Source organism: Podarcis melisellensis (assembly GCF_964234715.1).
Source record: "Podarcis melisellensis genome assembly, chromosome: 3".
Lineage (NCBI taxonomy): Eukaryota > Metazoa > Chordata > Lepidosauria > Squamata > Lacertidae > Podarcis > Podarcis melisellensis.
In genome coordinates, this window is record NC_138530.1 from 25,468,758 (window position 1) to 25,486,511 (window position 17,754).

The window sequence follows — 17,754 nt, forward strand, 5'->3', positions numbered from 1 at the left end:
GTCAAAAAGCATTGCAGACATGTGGCAAAATGGTCGCTCGGTGATTACCAGCTTAAAACAGCATTTGAAGGCATGGTAAAACCCAATCTTGCCACACATTTGTAAGAAGTGGAAGCATTCAAACAGCTCTGCAAGTTAATGCAGTAAGCTGGTCACCTGAAGCTGATTATGTTGGCCCTGAAATCAAGGATAATTTTTCTTATTTATCTTTTAAGGATTTTCTGTGAATTATGCAAATAAAGAAAATTTACAATTGGTTGTATTGCATAGTCCAGAGGTTCTCAGACATTGTGCTCCCAGGGCCCACTTGAGACAATTACTGAAGCTCACCAGTCATAATCAGGCAGCCTTCCTTCCCACCTAGCTAACAGGGCCAGTGGTCAGGGAAGATGGGAACTGAAGTCCCAAAATAGCTGGAGAGCCAAATTTGGCCATGCCTGACTAGGCCCTCCCAAGGCAAGCTAAACATTACACGACAGCTTAGTCTTATGGTTTTAACCCCTTCATGTTTTAATTATAGATGTTTAATTAAGTATGTTATCCCACAAACAATTGGTTCTGGATTATTTAATCTTCTTCCAAAAAATACAGTTTTATTGTTTTGTGATCATGTGGAAAATTCAGTAATCTGTCACTTCACAATTGCTGAAGCATACCCATGGAAACACTCTTCCCCCTATCCTTTTCTTCCCACAACTCAATAACAAAGAAGAAAAAGAACCACCAACATGGTAAAACTGTTTCAGTGGATTGTGATTGAATCACACTATTCACACCTACGCGCTAAGGCATAAGACAATGGCATAGACCACTTGCTAGCACAACATTTATTATTGGTGATAGACTGATCCTATGGTACAGTTTAAAACAACAATACTCTCTGGATCATGCTCCCTGCCCTGGGATTTCACAGTAATAGGGAAACAGGCTGTCTTTCTGCTTGAGGCATAAAGCCTCTCTCATAATATGTTCTCCATAGCCTCATTTGCAACCATACAATTACAGGTACAAGCATACAGTCCATTCACACACAGTCTATTTTAAGCAAAGAAAGTAAAGTCAGTAAACTGAAACAAAAGCAAAAGTTCAGGTCTCTTGAGATGTGCCAAGACATTCTCCTTCCTTCAGTTCAGATCTAGTTGCAGCATCCTATGCTGCTGATCTCTTCATGGTGTTCGGATCATTCTTTCTCTGTTCCCAATATGTAGTTAGAGAGCTTTTCATCCCAAGGAGTGACTTAGCAACCATCTTGTGGCTAAGATAGCCACACACCCTAATTCCATAAGAATTGTATAATAGATGTCAATAAACAAAAATACCAGAAATTCAACTGCATACTGTAGAGTGAAGTGCACCTATCACATGCATGCTCGCTCTGTGGATATCACTGAAAAAGGGGCAGCCCAGATTGCCAAAGGGATGAGGCACCTTTTCTTTGAGGAAAGGGTAGCGTTTGGAGTGGCGGAGGCAACCTGGAAGCTGCATGTGCATAATGAGGAATGGAATGAGTCAATAAGGAGAAAAGTTTCTGCCTCCATAAAATGAGATCTCCAAGATCAGCTAATGAAATTGATGGGCTCTAGGCTCAGGAGACTAGAAATGCATGATTACCGTGATGTAATTCACTGCCTCAAAACATAATGACCACTAGATTAGAGGACTTTAAAATGGGCTGGAGTAATACATGGAGGAGCTTTGGCCATGGCTATTAACCATAAGCCTTAATGGAGCCTGATGTCTGGAAGCAATATACCTCGGAATGTCAGATGCTGGGAACATAAATAGGGATGGGGGTGTGTGGAACCCTCATGCTCATGCCCTGTGAAGTCTTCTTTGGACCTATATCTGAGCAAAACAATGCCAGGCTAGGTGGACATTTTGTCTAATCCAGCTGGGCTGCTTTTGTGTTGTATTCCTACCTAGAGGGCAGGGAGAGCTCTTCCCCTCTATTCCACCACATAAAAATAAAAGCTTTTGGAGTAGTTTTCCCAGTTGCTAAAAAGATTGATGATATCTACAGACAGGAAACAGAAGAAGCTGGCTAGAGTCCTCTTAGCAACTCATAAATAAATAAAAATCCTGAAAGAGGTACCCGCTCTGAAGGAAAAGTAGTGTTTGGTTTTTGTTCAATGAAAAAGTAAAGTTAAATAAATAAATAAGCATGCATGCATTGCTGAATTGTGGGAAAGATGCCCTGCTGGGAGCAAATGTCTTACAGCAGTGGTTCCCAATTGGGGATCTGTGTAATCCTCCCAGGGGTTCTGTAGCACATAACCACCAGCTGTCCGGGACATCTCATTTTGGGGTACTATGCTCTTGTGTGGGTCACATGACTCATGCAGGAGTACAGCCCGGTTTTGTGCTGGAACATGTTGGAGGGTATGGTAGCACAATTCACATAACAAAAACTACCAAGAGATATCAACTTTTTCAAAAGTAGGGGGTCAATGGCTTGGCTTTTGAAAAAACAGGGAGTCTGTAGTACTTAGCTAATTGGGAACCACCGCATTACAAGACTAATGAAATGGTTAAAAGTTAAAGAGCTCCTATTCTTCATGGCAGTGCTGTTCTTCACAGCAGTGGTGGGGACCCTGTGGCCCTCCAGATGTTGCTGAACTCACATTGTCCTAATCGTTGGCCATGCTGGCTGGGATTGATGGGAATTTGAGTCCAACATCTGGAAGCCATCAAATTCTGGGAAGCTGTGAGATGCAATCATGGCAGCAGCTGTATGTTTACACTTATCTTTAAAGCTTATTTACCTGGCCAAGCTATGTTTGGGAAGGGGTGTGCATGTGTCTATTACTGTTCTAGGACAATGCAGCACAAGGAATGTAAACAAATGGAGTTTCCTGGTTCAACCTGGCTTGTATAAATAATAATAAAACCATCTTTATCTAAATCCTCTGGGTAGGGCATACAAATATTTGGATTAAGAGGAATTCTAGTTATGTAGTGCTGAACTAGTGGTTCAGAGCTAAGGTTTATACAACCTCCATCCCCACCCCAAAAGTTTCCTGAGTAAAATCAGTACTCCTGGGCTTTGTCCACAGCCCTAAGCACCTCCTTGGGTTGTATCCTGCCTATCCATGGGACTCCAGTGGCAGATACAATCATAGTTGCTAAACTGTAATCTCAAATCCAGAAATCCTACTGTGAACAGAATTACCAGGCAGGTTTACGCTATTTATTGTACTGTTGTCAGTGTGCTTGGCACTTAACAGGGTGAGTGCAAGACAGATCCCTACTCTGTGGAGGTAACAGGAAGGATATGCATTCAGTCCAGGCCACTAAATTATGACTTGACTTTTCCTGCCCTACAGTCCATTCAGAGCAAATAGAAATAGTGTGGCAAATTATTCAGGACAGTGTTCTTCTTCCTTACATGTTATTTGCAGGAAAAGGGGGCATTAGTGGAGAGGATAAAAGAGGACATTAGCATGCCCTAGGTTCTGAATAGCAAATTGGAAGTGTGGCTTGTGCAAAAGAGCAGGGAGCTTGTAGGGATTTGCCTTGAACAATTGCAGTTGCTGCTGTTTCTGTCTGAATCGAGAAGCTTTGCAGTCCTTGCCTTTCTGTTCAGCTTAGTTTTACAAGTAAATGAGCTAGAACTTCAAACTATTAATAACCACTACAATTTGTGAAGGTCCAATTGATGTACTAAAGCAATTTTGTATGGGTCTGCAGCTGTGTAGCAAGTTATTGGCACCAGACCTAATATCTTGATCTTGGGGACCAGAAGTTTTTCAATTCTATCCCAAATCCCATGAGTTTGTCTTAAAAAAAACCCCTAACAAACCCAAAAGGTATGTAAGAACCCCTATGCCAGACCCACAAGAGAGGGTATCCCAGATACTGCTTTTCACCTTCACAAATGGCTTCTTTCAACCCAGAGAAATGGAAGAAAGGGATTGTTTTGCCAACATAGAATTCACTCGCAGGAAACTTGCAGAACAATAGGAGGGTATGTGCCAGTTCTTTCGTGCTGTGTGTATCTCGTGTACACATGCATACGTCATTGTCCTCTTAGGAAACCTACTTTTAAAAAAACAACTTCCTATTGATACAGAAGTAGTTGTTAAATCTCCCAGCTTGAAAACTGCAAGTGATGTCCGTGCTGGATATTTACAGTCAAAAAGTTGGCTCTTGTTAGGAAAAAAATGTGATACCTTATTCTTTATTCAGCTCAGGAATGGAAAAGGAAGTGCAAGGATCATGCAGATATAAGCAGGCTTCCTACATACTTTGGCTTTTCGAACACCAAACATGTGCTATGTGCACACAATAGTTATTTGCACTCCGATTCACTGTTGCCTTAACCAGGTACTATTTTATTTGAATAAAACTTGCACCAGCTAGTGATTGGCAAAAGCTGCAGCTGTGCAGAGACTATTAAACTGACTGCAATATAGAGCAAGCTCTTCTTCCCTCTCACTTCAGAGCTATAAGCTGGGAGGCAGGGCGCCGTACAAGTATTTGAATCCTTCAAGAAGATGAGTCTTGCTTCAGTGTTTGTTTTACTTGCACGCACATCCATAATTTTAGGCTGCAATCCTCAGAAGTTTGCAATGAGAGACCCTTTGACTATGTGGAATGCTAGTATGTCCTGATTGTGCCCTTGCTTTCTTCACACTTGGAATTCTTTGTCCTCATCTGGGCTTTGTGTTTTACCTTCAGGAACTCAAAGCAGCAGCCAGGGAACTCCTGCTAAAGCCTCTCTGACGGGCAGCCCCCCTATTTCTTCGCCGCAGCCTGCAGCGTGCGCTCCAGCTTACACTGGAGATCTTCCTCTTCCCTCCAGCACAGCAACATCGTCATCGGTCAAACCTCCAGCCACATCGGCCTACATTCCAACAAGGCAGAAGGAAACCGCTACAGATACAGTGCCCAAACCAGCTCCTGCTTCAGTTATGTCCATACGGCAGTGGGTTACCAAGACTCCAAATGTATCTTCCCATGTGAAAGCCATGGCAGAGATTTCTCAGGTCCTCGCCACTTCTGAATCACCACGTCTGAGGTTTGAGGTGCGAGCCAAGAGGAGGCTAGACTCCAGCAAGGAAGGACCTACCAAGTGCCTAAGAACCTGCAACTGCGTGACTGATCTTCACCCGGTGCCTAAAAAATCCAGGCCGCAGCAGGACACTTTGGAAACAGACTTAGAAGGGGAAGGCTGCCTGACCCTCAGTGGTCAAGCTCAGGCCACTGAAAGCCTGGAAGGGCCTTCCCCACCTGGAAATCCTTGTTCCCCTGCAATCTTCTCAAACCTTTCACTTCCTCTCAAGGCCCCTTGTGGGAAAATGGCTGACAAGGAGAACGGTTCTCCAGACAAAAGAAACTGGCTGTCTGCTTTAGGGGACAAGCTACGGAATAACAAGCCTACTTGTCCAAATGGGTCTGGCTGCAGCTCCCAGCCATTGCGGAATCTGAGCACGAGGCGACAGGAATCTGGGACAGGAATTGTGTCACCAGGGCCTGTAAGTACATTAAACGTGGCTACCGCATCTTTGATGTTTGAGTTTATTTCTGGGGGTTCCAGTGTGTGGTGCCTGAGGAGACCCTGCAGTCCCTCAGATACTCCACTTGTTACATGCCACTCCCAATGTTTAATTTATGCTATTTTTGGAGGTTTCCCCCTTTCAAAAAATTTTGGCGCTGCTCTGGTTCGCCAGAACCGGCTTAGTCATGCTGGCCACACGACCTGGAAGCTGTACGCCGGCTCCCTCGGCCAATAAAGCGAGATGAGCGCCACAACCCCAGAGTAGGTCACGACTGTACCTAATAGTCAGGGATCCCTTTACCTTTTACTAGGACATACCAGGCACAGATGAAGTAGGGCAGCCCATTTATGTGAATGTTTACCCCACCCTTTTTCTATTGCTCAGAGTGGCTTGAGCATTTTTAAGTGTTTTCTGCCTTCCCTTCAATCCCATTTTAAAGGCTTTGATGAGGGTTGTTGCTGACAGCGGGAAACAGCACCGGGAAGCAAATCATCCATTGTTATCTGAGTTTCTTTTCCTGCTCTGTCACAGCAGGCAAAGCTGCAGCAATAGATACAAGGAAGTGGAGCTTAGCTGTGTAATGGGGATGGAAACATTTATAACAGGACTGCTGCATTCCATTCCGTGATAGGAAGGACACTTTGCTTTGGGGTTATGGGAAACGTATTTGCCATTTTGGAGACCAGGACAGAATTGGGGCTCTCTTGCTTCACCTTGCTTAATTTCTCTGATTATGTTTTCTGGAAGGCAGTGGTACTTCATAGTGCAGATCCTGCACTCTGAGAGTTGCAGTGAGAATAACACTACCTCACTCAGATGATGAGTGGGTAACTCAGGGCTGCCCTTTCCTTGAGAGAAGAAGGGAGTTCTGCCCTTGGTCAGCAGCATCAATTTGATACTTATGGACTGCAAGGCTTGCATTCTGCGGTTTGTTGTCTTCTCAAGAGCCAGTAAGGTGTAAGACTTGACATGATGCTTGATAGCATCTAGGTTCACATCCATGCACAACTATGTTGTCTGCAGTGGGGGGACAACCATATTGTGCCAGTTGGAGAACTTTGTGGTGGGGAGAGGAATGCGACAAAAGTATTCTAAAATAAGGTCCCTTTTGGTACTTTTGCAAACCTTGGGGTTCCCCAGAGACTGCTGGCACCTCAGCATTAATGGTGTTGTTTTGGCTACATGAGGATCCTGAGGAAGTTCATTATTAGGATTTGAATTTCTGAACTAGAATGTCTCTAGAGAGGATAACATTTTCAAAAAGAAAATACATATCCAATGTGTATAAGTGTGTCTGACCTGATAAATAACTCTGTATTTCTTTTCCCCTCACAGGGCGTAGCTACTTTGGTTCCCATGAGGAAGATTTGCACATACTTTGAGCGAAAATTGCAGAAAAACTGACGAGTAGCATTCTTCTAGACTTTCTGTAAAGTTGTAGCATACTTGATATTACTGTGAGTGGATTTGTACCACCCAATGAAAGACACTGTTGTCTTTGGACCTTAATAAAATTAACTTCCTGATTCATTTTTTTAAAAAAATTATAAAATCTGTTATCCATTTATTGCATTTAATTAGTTAATACACCAACTAAGGGGGGATATCTGCTCAGTTAATGTATAGGAACAGATAGATTTTAAAATATAAACTGTAGTGTGTGTTTTTAATTGTAATGTTTCTAACAACCTTTTTCTCAAATCCTTTGTATTTCTTTGTTGGAAATATGTTTTGCCATGTCTGGCATACTGCTTTCAATGGAAGGAGGTTTCAAGTACAACATTAGCGCCCTGCCTTTAATGGTAAAATTAGATATTTAGCTGAGCCTCTGACTCCCATTGAAATAAATATATTTTGTGCTGCTCATTCTTCCATTTTTGCAACAGTGTAAATGTGACTTGTTTTATATGAATGCAAAGTTTCTTAACACCCGTGGCTACTTTTTCCTTCTTTTCTAATGGAGTTCATATGAATGGGAGGAGGGAAAAACATTTAATACAGTACTGGGGGAAATACTTCACCCATGCCTTGAAGCGTCATTTGAAGGAATTCCTAAGTGAGAGCATTATTGTCACCGTAGTTCAGAGAAGTGAGGCAGAAAGCCTAACACCCTGACATGCGAAAGACTCACTTCTTTTCTCAACCCTCTGTTTTTATTTTCTTTTAACAAAATTTATAGATTGCTTGGTTGCACAACAGCAGCCTCTAAGATATTTACAAAATACATGGAGTGGACATCTCAAAAATAACTTCAGGAACCTGAGCTCAGAGTCATGTCCCGTAAGAAAGTTACTAGGATGAATTAGCAAAAACCCCTGAGTCCCAGTTAGATGCAAGAGAAATTCATTTGTTACAGATGTCCAAATTGGGGTCAAAGACTGAAATAGTTGTGTAGTTCAATTGCTAGAGCGACATAGTTGCAGAGATTACAATGGTTAGTTCAAGTAAAATGTGTGCACAGCCTTCAATGCTCCACCCTCCCTGGACCTAGCATCTTCTACTCTACTAGTTTCTATGATAGGGACAAATCTAGGTATTCTAAGGAATACCGTATTTTTCGCCCTATAGGATGCACTTTTCCCCCTCCAAAAATGAAGGGGAAATGTGTGTGCGTCCTATGGGGCGAATGCATGCTTTCGCTGAAGCCTGGAGAGTGATAGGGGTTGGTGCGCACTGACCCCTCTCGCTCTCCAGGCTTCGGGCAGATATCCGCAAGCCTGGGGAGACCGGCAGGAGTTCCCCCCGGGCTCCCTAGGCTTGCGGATAGCAGCCTTCATCTCCGCAAGCCTTGGGAGCCCGGCGGAACTTCCTGCAGGGCTCCCAAGGCTTGCGGATAGCAGCCTGTTCTGGGGGCTGGGGTCAGGAAAAAAAAAATTTATTTCCTGCGCCTGGGGGGAATTTTTTTTTTCCCTTTATTCCCCCACCCCCCAAAAAACCAGGTGCCCCCTATGGGCCGGTATTCCCTATAGCACGAAAAATACGGTATTACTGTTACTGTATAGGGAATGGGAACTGGTGGGAGGAATCTCCCAGGCTGTAATAAATGAGGCCTACGTATTCCAGGAAAAGTTCAAATGTAAATGGTAGGGAATTGAACCACCCAAGGGAAGAAATGACAAAAACAGAAGGATTGAAACTCCTGTTCCAAGGATAATAGAAGGAGAAACCTTCACTGTGACCAAGGGGTCAAGGACTAAGACTGGATACCAAGGCTATTATAGTGGCAGAACACAACCCATAGACTGCACGCACTGAAAATCAGTCTGGTTTATCCAGGAAAATGTCAGTTGTGAGTGGCCAAAGGTAAGTATGCCTTTGTAGGTAATCTTAATCACTGAATGGTTCTTTTCAGAACCTTCCAAGTACAGTTCCTAGAATAGAAAATTGATTTAAGGGGACAATGCATGCCTTCATATTCTCTCAAGCATCTCTGGATAGTACGAGGGGAAAAACAGGTAGGAGGCAAGGGAACAGGTAGGGGAGGGAAACTAGTGACATTTGGAGCTTTCTGTCTTAGGAGAGAGTTCCCAGGAAAGCTGAACAGCATGGTCCTCCATAGACAAGCACTTAAAATAACTTGGGCTTTTGAGAGGAGAAGGCACCTGAGAGCTGAGACACAAATCAAATGGCCGAGACTAGAAGAGGCCTTGAGTGTGAATCCATCCTTAAGTGATACAAACATCTACTGACTGGTAGGGACAATACTAATTGAGGACGACTTTATTTTTGTCAGGGCTGCTATTAATATCAGTAACCTGCCTGTCACCCTTAGGTCCCAAGACAGGTTACAACAGCTAAGACACAATGTTAAAATCCGTTTAAAACAACTTGCACTCGCACAAATCTCTGGTGTCTTACACTCATATAAAAGGTAAAGGGACCCCTGACTGTTAGGTCCAGTCGCGGACAACTCTGGGGTTGCAGCGCTCATCTCGCTTTACTGGCCAAGGGAGCCGGTGTGTCAAATCCCAGGCTAAAGAAGTATGTCTTCAGCATTCAATGAAATGTTTTTGTGAAGGTGCCAGACACACCTCTGGGGGAAGAAATTCTGCAAGTTTGGGGCTGCCACAGAGAAGGCGTTTTTCCAGGCCGCCACACCCTCCACTTCTGAGGGCAGTAGAACAACCAAGAGGGCCCCTTCTGCCGGTCTTAACACCCAAGGATGTCTGTAAGGAAGGAGGCAGCATTTCAGCTATTTGGAGCCTGAGTCAAAGCTGAGCGATCTAGGGCTTTAAACACTAACATGAGCACCCTGAACCTGTTTTCAGACAGGTTATGTGAGCTCTAAATGGAACCCAGCCAATAATCTGGCCACTGCATTTTAAACCAATTGATGTTTTTGAGTTGTCTTCAAGGACAGCTCTGCATAGAGCATGTTGCAATCATCCAGTCTGGAAGTTCCCAGAGCATGGAGTACAAGAGTGGCTGTAGTTGGTTGAACCAGCCAGAGCTGAAAATTTCATGGCCAAATGGAGGCGCATGCTTGTGCTGGAAGGCAGCACCTAGCAAACAGATCAAATGCCGAGTTGAGCATTAGCATACACTCAGAGCTCTTGCTCTGGGATCCCAGCCAGAGCAGGCACCTGAGTAACAAAGGGGGAGATTATTATTTGGGCAAAGGGAGTCCAAAGGGTCAAGCAATGCAAAGGATTATTTAGCAAAGTGGAGCTTGATCTCAGCAAATCCTGCAAATGGCTGGATCACCGCAGAAAGTAATTTGCCCGCCTTTAGAGTGTTTGTTTACAATATCCTGTGATCAGAGCCTCGATTCACTGGCACACTGCCTAGTACCGTGACACACCTATTCCTGCTTTGCATCGCTAGACCTTTTTGAGTTTGTTTTTCTTCTCTGGAGTATATATACCTACCCACTTAAGACATGACTTCGTGTATTTGATGAAATAGGGTCTACCAAATGAAAGTTTATGCTGCAGCTTATTAGAGCCTTTCCAGGTGCTGTGGGCTTCTTGTATTTGCTGTGGCACACTTAATGCAGACACTTCTCTGGAACTTCTCATAATCCAGTTTCGCTGCAAGGTGCTTTTTATAGTTTCGGGCTTTGCAGCCAGGTCCTATCTGTGTTTACCTGGAAGCAAGCCTTCTTTCACAATGAGGCAGCGGAAAAGTAGGTGAGTTCATCATGCCCTATTTTCCCCCCTCAAGTGAAGTGTCATCAACAGTGATTTAAGCCCTGTTATTTAGGTAGAAGTGTGGTTTTCAGCACCTTTTTTAATTGTACAAGTTTAGGAGATTAAACTCCTAAACCTTGGAAAGAATAGAGACTGGGGAATAATACACACTGCACCAAATGCTAATTGTTTCATTGGCAAAGCTTGAGGACACAATACTAAAGTCAAGTTTTTCCTCACAATATCACCGCAGGAACGAAGCACATCACGGGGGTTTATATTCAAATAACTGCTGTAGTGCTTAGATATGTGAAACAAAAGAACACCTGACTGGAATTAATGGCACCGATGCCGTATCAACAGTGGAAAAAATATCATTTATTCAGTTCCATTTATGAATCACTTCCTATGAAAGATCTCAAAGCGGTTAACAATAAAACGGCAATATGAAAAATGACTTCAGCGACAAAACTGAAACATTCCATAAATAAACACAGTTTCAAATCCAGTACAAACTGGGATAAAGATCTCTAATTAAAAGCCTTGTTGGAAAACGAAGACATTCATCAGTCTAAAAAGACAATATATCTGATATATGAAGGGAGGAAGTTCCAAAGAGGGGCTGTTTCCACACTAAAGGCCTGAGTCCTGCCTTGTACAGATAGTATCTACAAGAGCATTGTGATTGGTTACAGGGAACCAGGCAGAGGGCCTTCTCGGTAGTGGCACCCGCCCTGTGGAACACCCTCCCATCAGATGTCAAATAAATTAACAATTACCCAACTTTTAGAAGACATCTGAAGGCAGCCCTATTTAGGGAAGCTTTTAATATCTGATGATTTATTGTATTTTAATGTTTTGTTGGAAGCTGCCCAGAATGGCTGGGAAAGCCCAGCCAGATGGACAGGGTATAAATAATAATAATAATATGATGATGATGATGATCTTGATCTTGCCATGTTGTTGATGATGATGATGATCTTGATCTTGCCAGTGTTTGGAGTCTGCTTCTTGGCCCTCATCCAGTCCACCACTGAGTCTCGGCACTGGTCCAGGGCATGCATAGCCTCTTCTGATCCAGATGCTACAGTGAAATAGAGATGGGTATCTTTGGCATACTGTTGAAAGGTTGCCCTTAGCTCCCTGATATGCTAAGGGGCAGAACAGGATGATCCCACTCCGTGGCTTCATGTTTATTTTCATGGAGAATAAGACAGAGCCACGTGGAACCCCAAATTTAGAGGGTCCATGGGACTAAGCAACCTTTTGAGACCAGTATTCAAGTAGCAGCAGAACCACAAAGTGCTGCCCTCCACCCTAGCTCCAACAGCTGTCCCAGAAAAAATACCATAATGGTGCCTACATTAGCTGAGCGATCAAGGAGAACCTGCAATGTCACACTTCCCCTGTGTCTATAGGTCATCCTAAAGAACTTGTGATATGCAAGTGTTCAGATAAGCATTACATCCTTTATTTTCACTCCTACAGACAAGGTGATATCTGTGCCAAAACCAAGCCTGAACCTAATCAGATCTTGGTTTCATCCAGCAGACCCAAGATCTAGTTGACAACCATTCACTTGAATACCTTCCCCAAGAATGGGACATTTGCTGTTGGCCTGTAGCTTAAATTATCTGAAGCAAAGGACTGTTTCTTAAGGAGTATGTAAACCCACATACATTATTTTGAAAGCTATGTTTTCTAAGAAGGTGAGTGGTGTCGCGGTTAAAGTAAACTTCATTTTTAGAGTTTAGAACTTGCTTGATCTCTGAGGACAGGGTGCTGCCTCACACCAGATCAAACTATTTTGTCCATCTAAGCCAGGATTGTAGCATTGACCCCACGACTTTATCCTTTTAACTGGAGATACCAGGGATAGAATCTGAGGTGCTATTCAGGCACTCTGCTGCTCTCTTCCCAATCTGCTTAGCAGGTCTGGCTGAAGATCCAATTTGCTTAAGCCAGAGTTTCACAACTTTCTAATTCATTTTCTATGCATTCAAAAGAAGCCTCCATGGTTGAAACTCCAACAAAATCATAGGAAGCTTGGACTCTCTCCACCCCAAAACCTTTCCCCTAATTAAATTATAATTACTACATTCCAAGACCCTCCAAGTGTCCATATTTTCCAGGGACGTCTCAAATTTGGGGAAGCCATCCCGGTTTCTGATTTGATCCCAGAAAGTCCCACTTTTCCTTAGCATGTCCCTATTTTCAATGGAGAAATGTTGGAGTTATCCAACCTGGGAACCATCTGAAGGGAATCAGATGTATAGGGAAGGTTTTTTTAAAATGTTTAATATTTTATTATGCTTTTATATATGTTGGAAGCTGCCCAGAGTGACTAGGGCAACCCAGTAAGATGTGGAGGGGTATAAATAGTAAAATTATCATTATGGAATGGCACGTCCCTATTTTCATTGGTAAAATGCTGGAAATGACACTCTGATAAGCAGGCAGCTTCAGCAGGAAGCACAGCTCCTGCCCACCGCAATGAGAGACTATAGAGCAGGCAGAAAGTTTCCTACATGGGCATGAGGAATGCATTTTGTGGCCAGGGTTCTCTTTCTCTCCCCCACCCCTAAGAGGCTTTCCTTTATCTGAGGCCTGTCTCATTCTCCAGCGCAGTTCCTGCTGGTTGCCAGGCAACCCCATTCGAACAAATGTTACACAATCTCTACAGTTCTGCTTTTCTTGTTAGGAGAACATGCACCTTGGCTAAAAATGGAATGGTTCCTTTCTTCAGGCGACCCCAGGGGGGGAAAACAACGCATCCAGCCCAGAGATATTTTTAAAATGGAATCAAAACACTTAAGCGGTTGAATTGTGAGGCTTTCGTATATCAGGTTCCAGGATCACGGAGGGCCTGTTGGCTTATTTGAAGTGTTGGCGCTCGGTGGTACATCCGTTCTCCTCTCCCGTCACTTAAACAGAGAAGTTTCCTGGATGGAATTTGTATAACTGCCAGGCTGTAGGCTCACAAATCAGAATGACGTGACAAAATGTAAAACACAAAAGAAACAGCTGAATGGTAACCGTGGCTTGAAATTGAGAGTGTGCGTTTCTCGCTATTTTTGTCTTTTAACGGAGAGACCTGAAGAAGCCAAGACGTACGCAGGTGAGGAAACCCAGCACTTGGAAGGAAAAAATCATTCTTATGTGGAACAGCTTAGAAACATAGACTAGGAAGAACAGAAGACCTGCTGCCTCAGGCCAAAGGCCCAACGGGTTCAGGAGCTGAGTCTTGTAATTCCCAGAAACTGTTTTTTACAGGCATACTGCTTTCAACCGTGCAGGTAGATCATAGCCATCCTGACTTATTTATAGGCTTATCTGTGGCATCTGAATATAGACTGCATTTTTAATCAAGACTTATATTGGCTTATATCTTGATCAGGTTCCTAAATTAAATGGGCTTAGATTTTCAAATGTTTCATGCCAGGCAGAGGAACCTTGGCAATGTTTTCCTCCTGAACAAGGGCCCCCCCCCCTGATTTATAGCAGGAAAAACAATTCTCAAAGTCGTTAAAAAAAAGAGGAAATTACAGACTGAGAGCAAGGACACTGATCCTGCATGTTACAGAACATAAAAAAGGCTGAGAAAACACAATTAGGAATGGGCAAATAGTAAAATGATACCATGGGCCTTTCATTAGAGCAGTGAAAAAGGCAACTGGCTGGAAGAATGAGAGCATTTTTGGGAAATCTTTAAAAGCTGTTTTTTACTGAGTTCCTTCCTTTTTATTTTACAAAGGTTTTATTTTTTTAAAAGGCTACCTATGATAATGTATGAAATATATTAGCTTAAATATATTGGCTTAAATGTAATTATGCAAAGGATTTAAGAAATGCTAGATTCATAGAGTCATATTGCAATAGGAGACCAGAGGGGCAAATGAGCCTAGCCCCCCTTGCCAGACAGGAGACGCCATCGAACACTTCTGATATATAGTTGTCAGGCATTTGTTTAAAAGACCCTCAAATGAAGGAGATCTTTCAATGATGATTAACTCAAGATCCTTGAAGATAAAAATGTAAGATTAACCATTTGTTTTAGAAGGCAATAGGGCAAGGAGGGCAAGAGGTGAGCTGGTAATTAAGATTCCATGTAAGATATATTATTACTTATTTGTCATTTATATATAGCTCTTTGTGTTCCATATAAGGACAGGAGGATATGGGTGTATCTTTTTGTGATTAGTTATAGCAATCAGCCAATAGGAAATCCAACCAGGCTGATTGAACAGAGGCAGCCCAAGGAGGAGCAAAGGGGGCTGGATTAAGGGAATATAAGTGCTGGCCATAATGGCAGGAGGCAGGCCAGAGCTTGGTAACCATATACCACTGTGCCTCTCATTTATTTGTCTGACAAATAAATTATTATTTTAATTTCTCTGTTGCTGCGTTGAATATTTCATTCCAGCTAAGCGTTAACCACAAGCAGGGTGCTACATATCCTTCATGGTGGACACCAACTTGGATGGCTTTCAAAGAGAATTAACCAAATTCCTGGAGGACAAAGGTAATTGATGACTACTAAACGGCTATGGACCTCAATACCTCAGGGATCGTCTCTCTTCATACAAACTGACCCCGACCCTGCGCTTGTCATCTGAGACACTTCTCTATGTCTCTCCCCTTCCCCCTCCCCACAACCCAGAAAGTTTTGGAGGATGGCAACAAGAGAACGTGTCTTTTGTGTGGTGGCTCCCCGATTGTGGAATGCTCTCCCCAGAGAGGCAAGGGATCTGATTGGCTGTGTAGTTCTGAAGGAGTTTTTGTCTGTATATTTGCTTGAATGTGTCCCTGCTATGAACAAGGCCTGAAGTAAGAAAGACAAAATCTCTCTGTTTCTTTCTCCTCAGATTATATGCTGGGTGTTTTTTGTTCAGCTTTTGGCACCAGGATTTATTTTCTCTCTGGATGTCGCCTGCGTTATTTAAGTGACTTTTCCAACAATGCATGTCCTCTCAAGGATACATTTCAGAAAGGCTTCCTGTTCTTCTAGGTAGGTAGAGCTGCACACCAAAGGAAAAGAGCAGTCTGGAAAGGTGGTGGGCAGGGCCAGAAGCAAAATGGAGCAATGGTGGGACACTTACCTTACATTACAGCTATGCAGAAGCTAGAAGTTTCTACAAATCTCTCTCTCTCTCTCTCTCTCTCTCTCTCTCTCTCTCACACACACACACACACACACACACACACACACACACACTCTCCCAGGCATACAAGAACCATCACTATAGTTCAAATACATTCCAGTCGGGCAAAAGCAGTTAAGGAGGGCGTGACCTGGGGATCATCTCAGGGGCCAAGTAAAGATGCCTAGAGGGCCACATTTGACACCTGGACCTAAGGTTCCCCACCCCTGACACAATGCTAAACTATGCCTTTGTGCCATGTCCAAAATGGACCTTGAATGTGCATTAAATTCACACTGTAGAAAGTTGCAGAGAAATTTAATTTTGCCTCCCACTTTTCTCCTTTTCAAACAAAGCAATCTCTAGTTTATCTCCGCATATAAGGTCTAGGGATGGTTCAGTTTCACTGTGTGAAGTTCGGTCTTGGCAAAGTCACTGTCTATTTGTAACTTTGTCCCCATTTGACTACTTGTCTCTTGAGGTTAATACGCATGCATCTCTATTTTTAAAAAAAGACATTGGTTATGTAATCCACTGGGATTAAAAAACAAACAGTAACAAGTAGGGTTTTTAAAAAAAGTTTCGCTGAATTTCAGAAGCACGTAGGGGGGAAATAGTCACATGTGTATCTATCAAAAATATACATATTCTGCACATTATTGCATTAGCCAAGTATACTATTATGCTAAAGTGGTTGGAGCTGAAGGTAATAGCAGGGAGAACCAGGTTCAGCACCACACTGAGCCATGAAGTTCACTGGGTGACCTTGGGCCAGTTAGGCTGAGAGAGAGAGAGAGTCTGAACAGGGTTGTTGTGATAATGCAGTTGGTGGGGAAAGCATGTCTACCATATTGAACTCCTTATACCACTATATATTTTGGAAAGTCATCCTACTATGCATTTGGACATCTTTCTGAAAATACCATAACCAAATTTTGCATGATGGTTCCTGAGATCAAAGAGCAGGTTTCTGTCTACGTTTAGAAATAGTGGACTGCACGGATTTTGAATCAAGATGACAGACCGAACCTTTCAAAACTGCAGTGATTTTAACCACTGATTTCAAATCTGCATCCATTTTTTGGTTTCTTACAATTCCTAAGTAACACCACGCACAAGGCTGCTAGTTGTTTATATATTGATGGGCTGATTGTTTTAAATGTAAAAGCGAAATTACACCAGTAAATTGAGATCACCCATAAAACAAATTCTAATTTAAAAGAAATGTCTGCCAGTGAAACTTTGTAAAACTCCGTAGGCAAAATATCGACTCCAGAGGGTGTGGGTGTGTGAAAAAGCTCTTGTTGATGGTGCTAAGGTATTTTTTGTCCCCAGTTGCTTTGTACCAGAGCAGAGCTATGAAGTCCCTTAGGTGTCTGATAGTGAAACAGGATCCCACACACTTCCTGGCTGCTGAGCTGGATGTCGGTGAAGGCAGCATTCCAAATTATTTGTTGTGTGCTGACGGAATGGCCTCCAGACAGCTTGTACTTTTGGCAGCTTGCTAACCAGATCCATTTGGCCATATCGAGGCGGTGTTTTCCTGCTCTTTTTTTGTTTTTGTTTTTTAAACAGCTCCCTAGCTAAGCAATGGAAAAGTTTCACACTGGCATTTCCAGTTTGCGTATATTTGTTTCCCCCAGATGAGATAGCCACAGTATCAAAGATGTCGCCTACCAGAAACCAGTGGCCCAGAACCAACAACTTACAGGTGAACAAACCTCAGTACGGTGGTACCTCAGGTTAAGAACTTAATTCATTCTGGAGGTCCGTTCTTAACCTGAAAATGTTCTTAACCTGACGTACCACTTTAGCTAATGGGGCCTCCAGCTGCTGCCGCGCCACCGCCGCGCAATTTCTGTTCTCATCCTGAAGCAAAGTTCTTAACCTGAGGTACTATTTCTGAGTTAGCGGAGTCTGTAACCTGAAACGTCTGAAACCTGAAGCGTCTGTAACCTGAGGTACCACTGTATTCAGAGCTGAGCA

The 17,754-nt window shown here is 43.1% G+C and overlaps 1 protein-coding gene across 1 annotated transcript in view; it reads left to right on the forward strand.

Annotated features, from left to right (window-relative positions):
• DTL (denticleless E3 ubiquitin protein ligase homolog) overlaps positions 1-7,427 on the forward strand; it is a 29,547-nt gene extending 22,120 nt beyond the window's left edge. Inside the window, exons 14-15 of the mRNA XM_081903954.1 lie at positions 4,678-5,474; positions 6,834-7,427. Coding sequence (XP_081760080.1) covers positions 4,678-5,474; positions 6,834-6,902 — 866 coding nt within the window. The 3' untranslated portion in view covers positions 6,903-7,427. The remainder of the gene's footprint in view (positions 1-4,677; positions 5,475-6,833) is intronic.
• Positions 7,428-17,754: the final 10,327 nt, after the last annotated feature.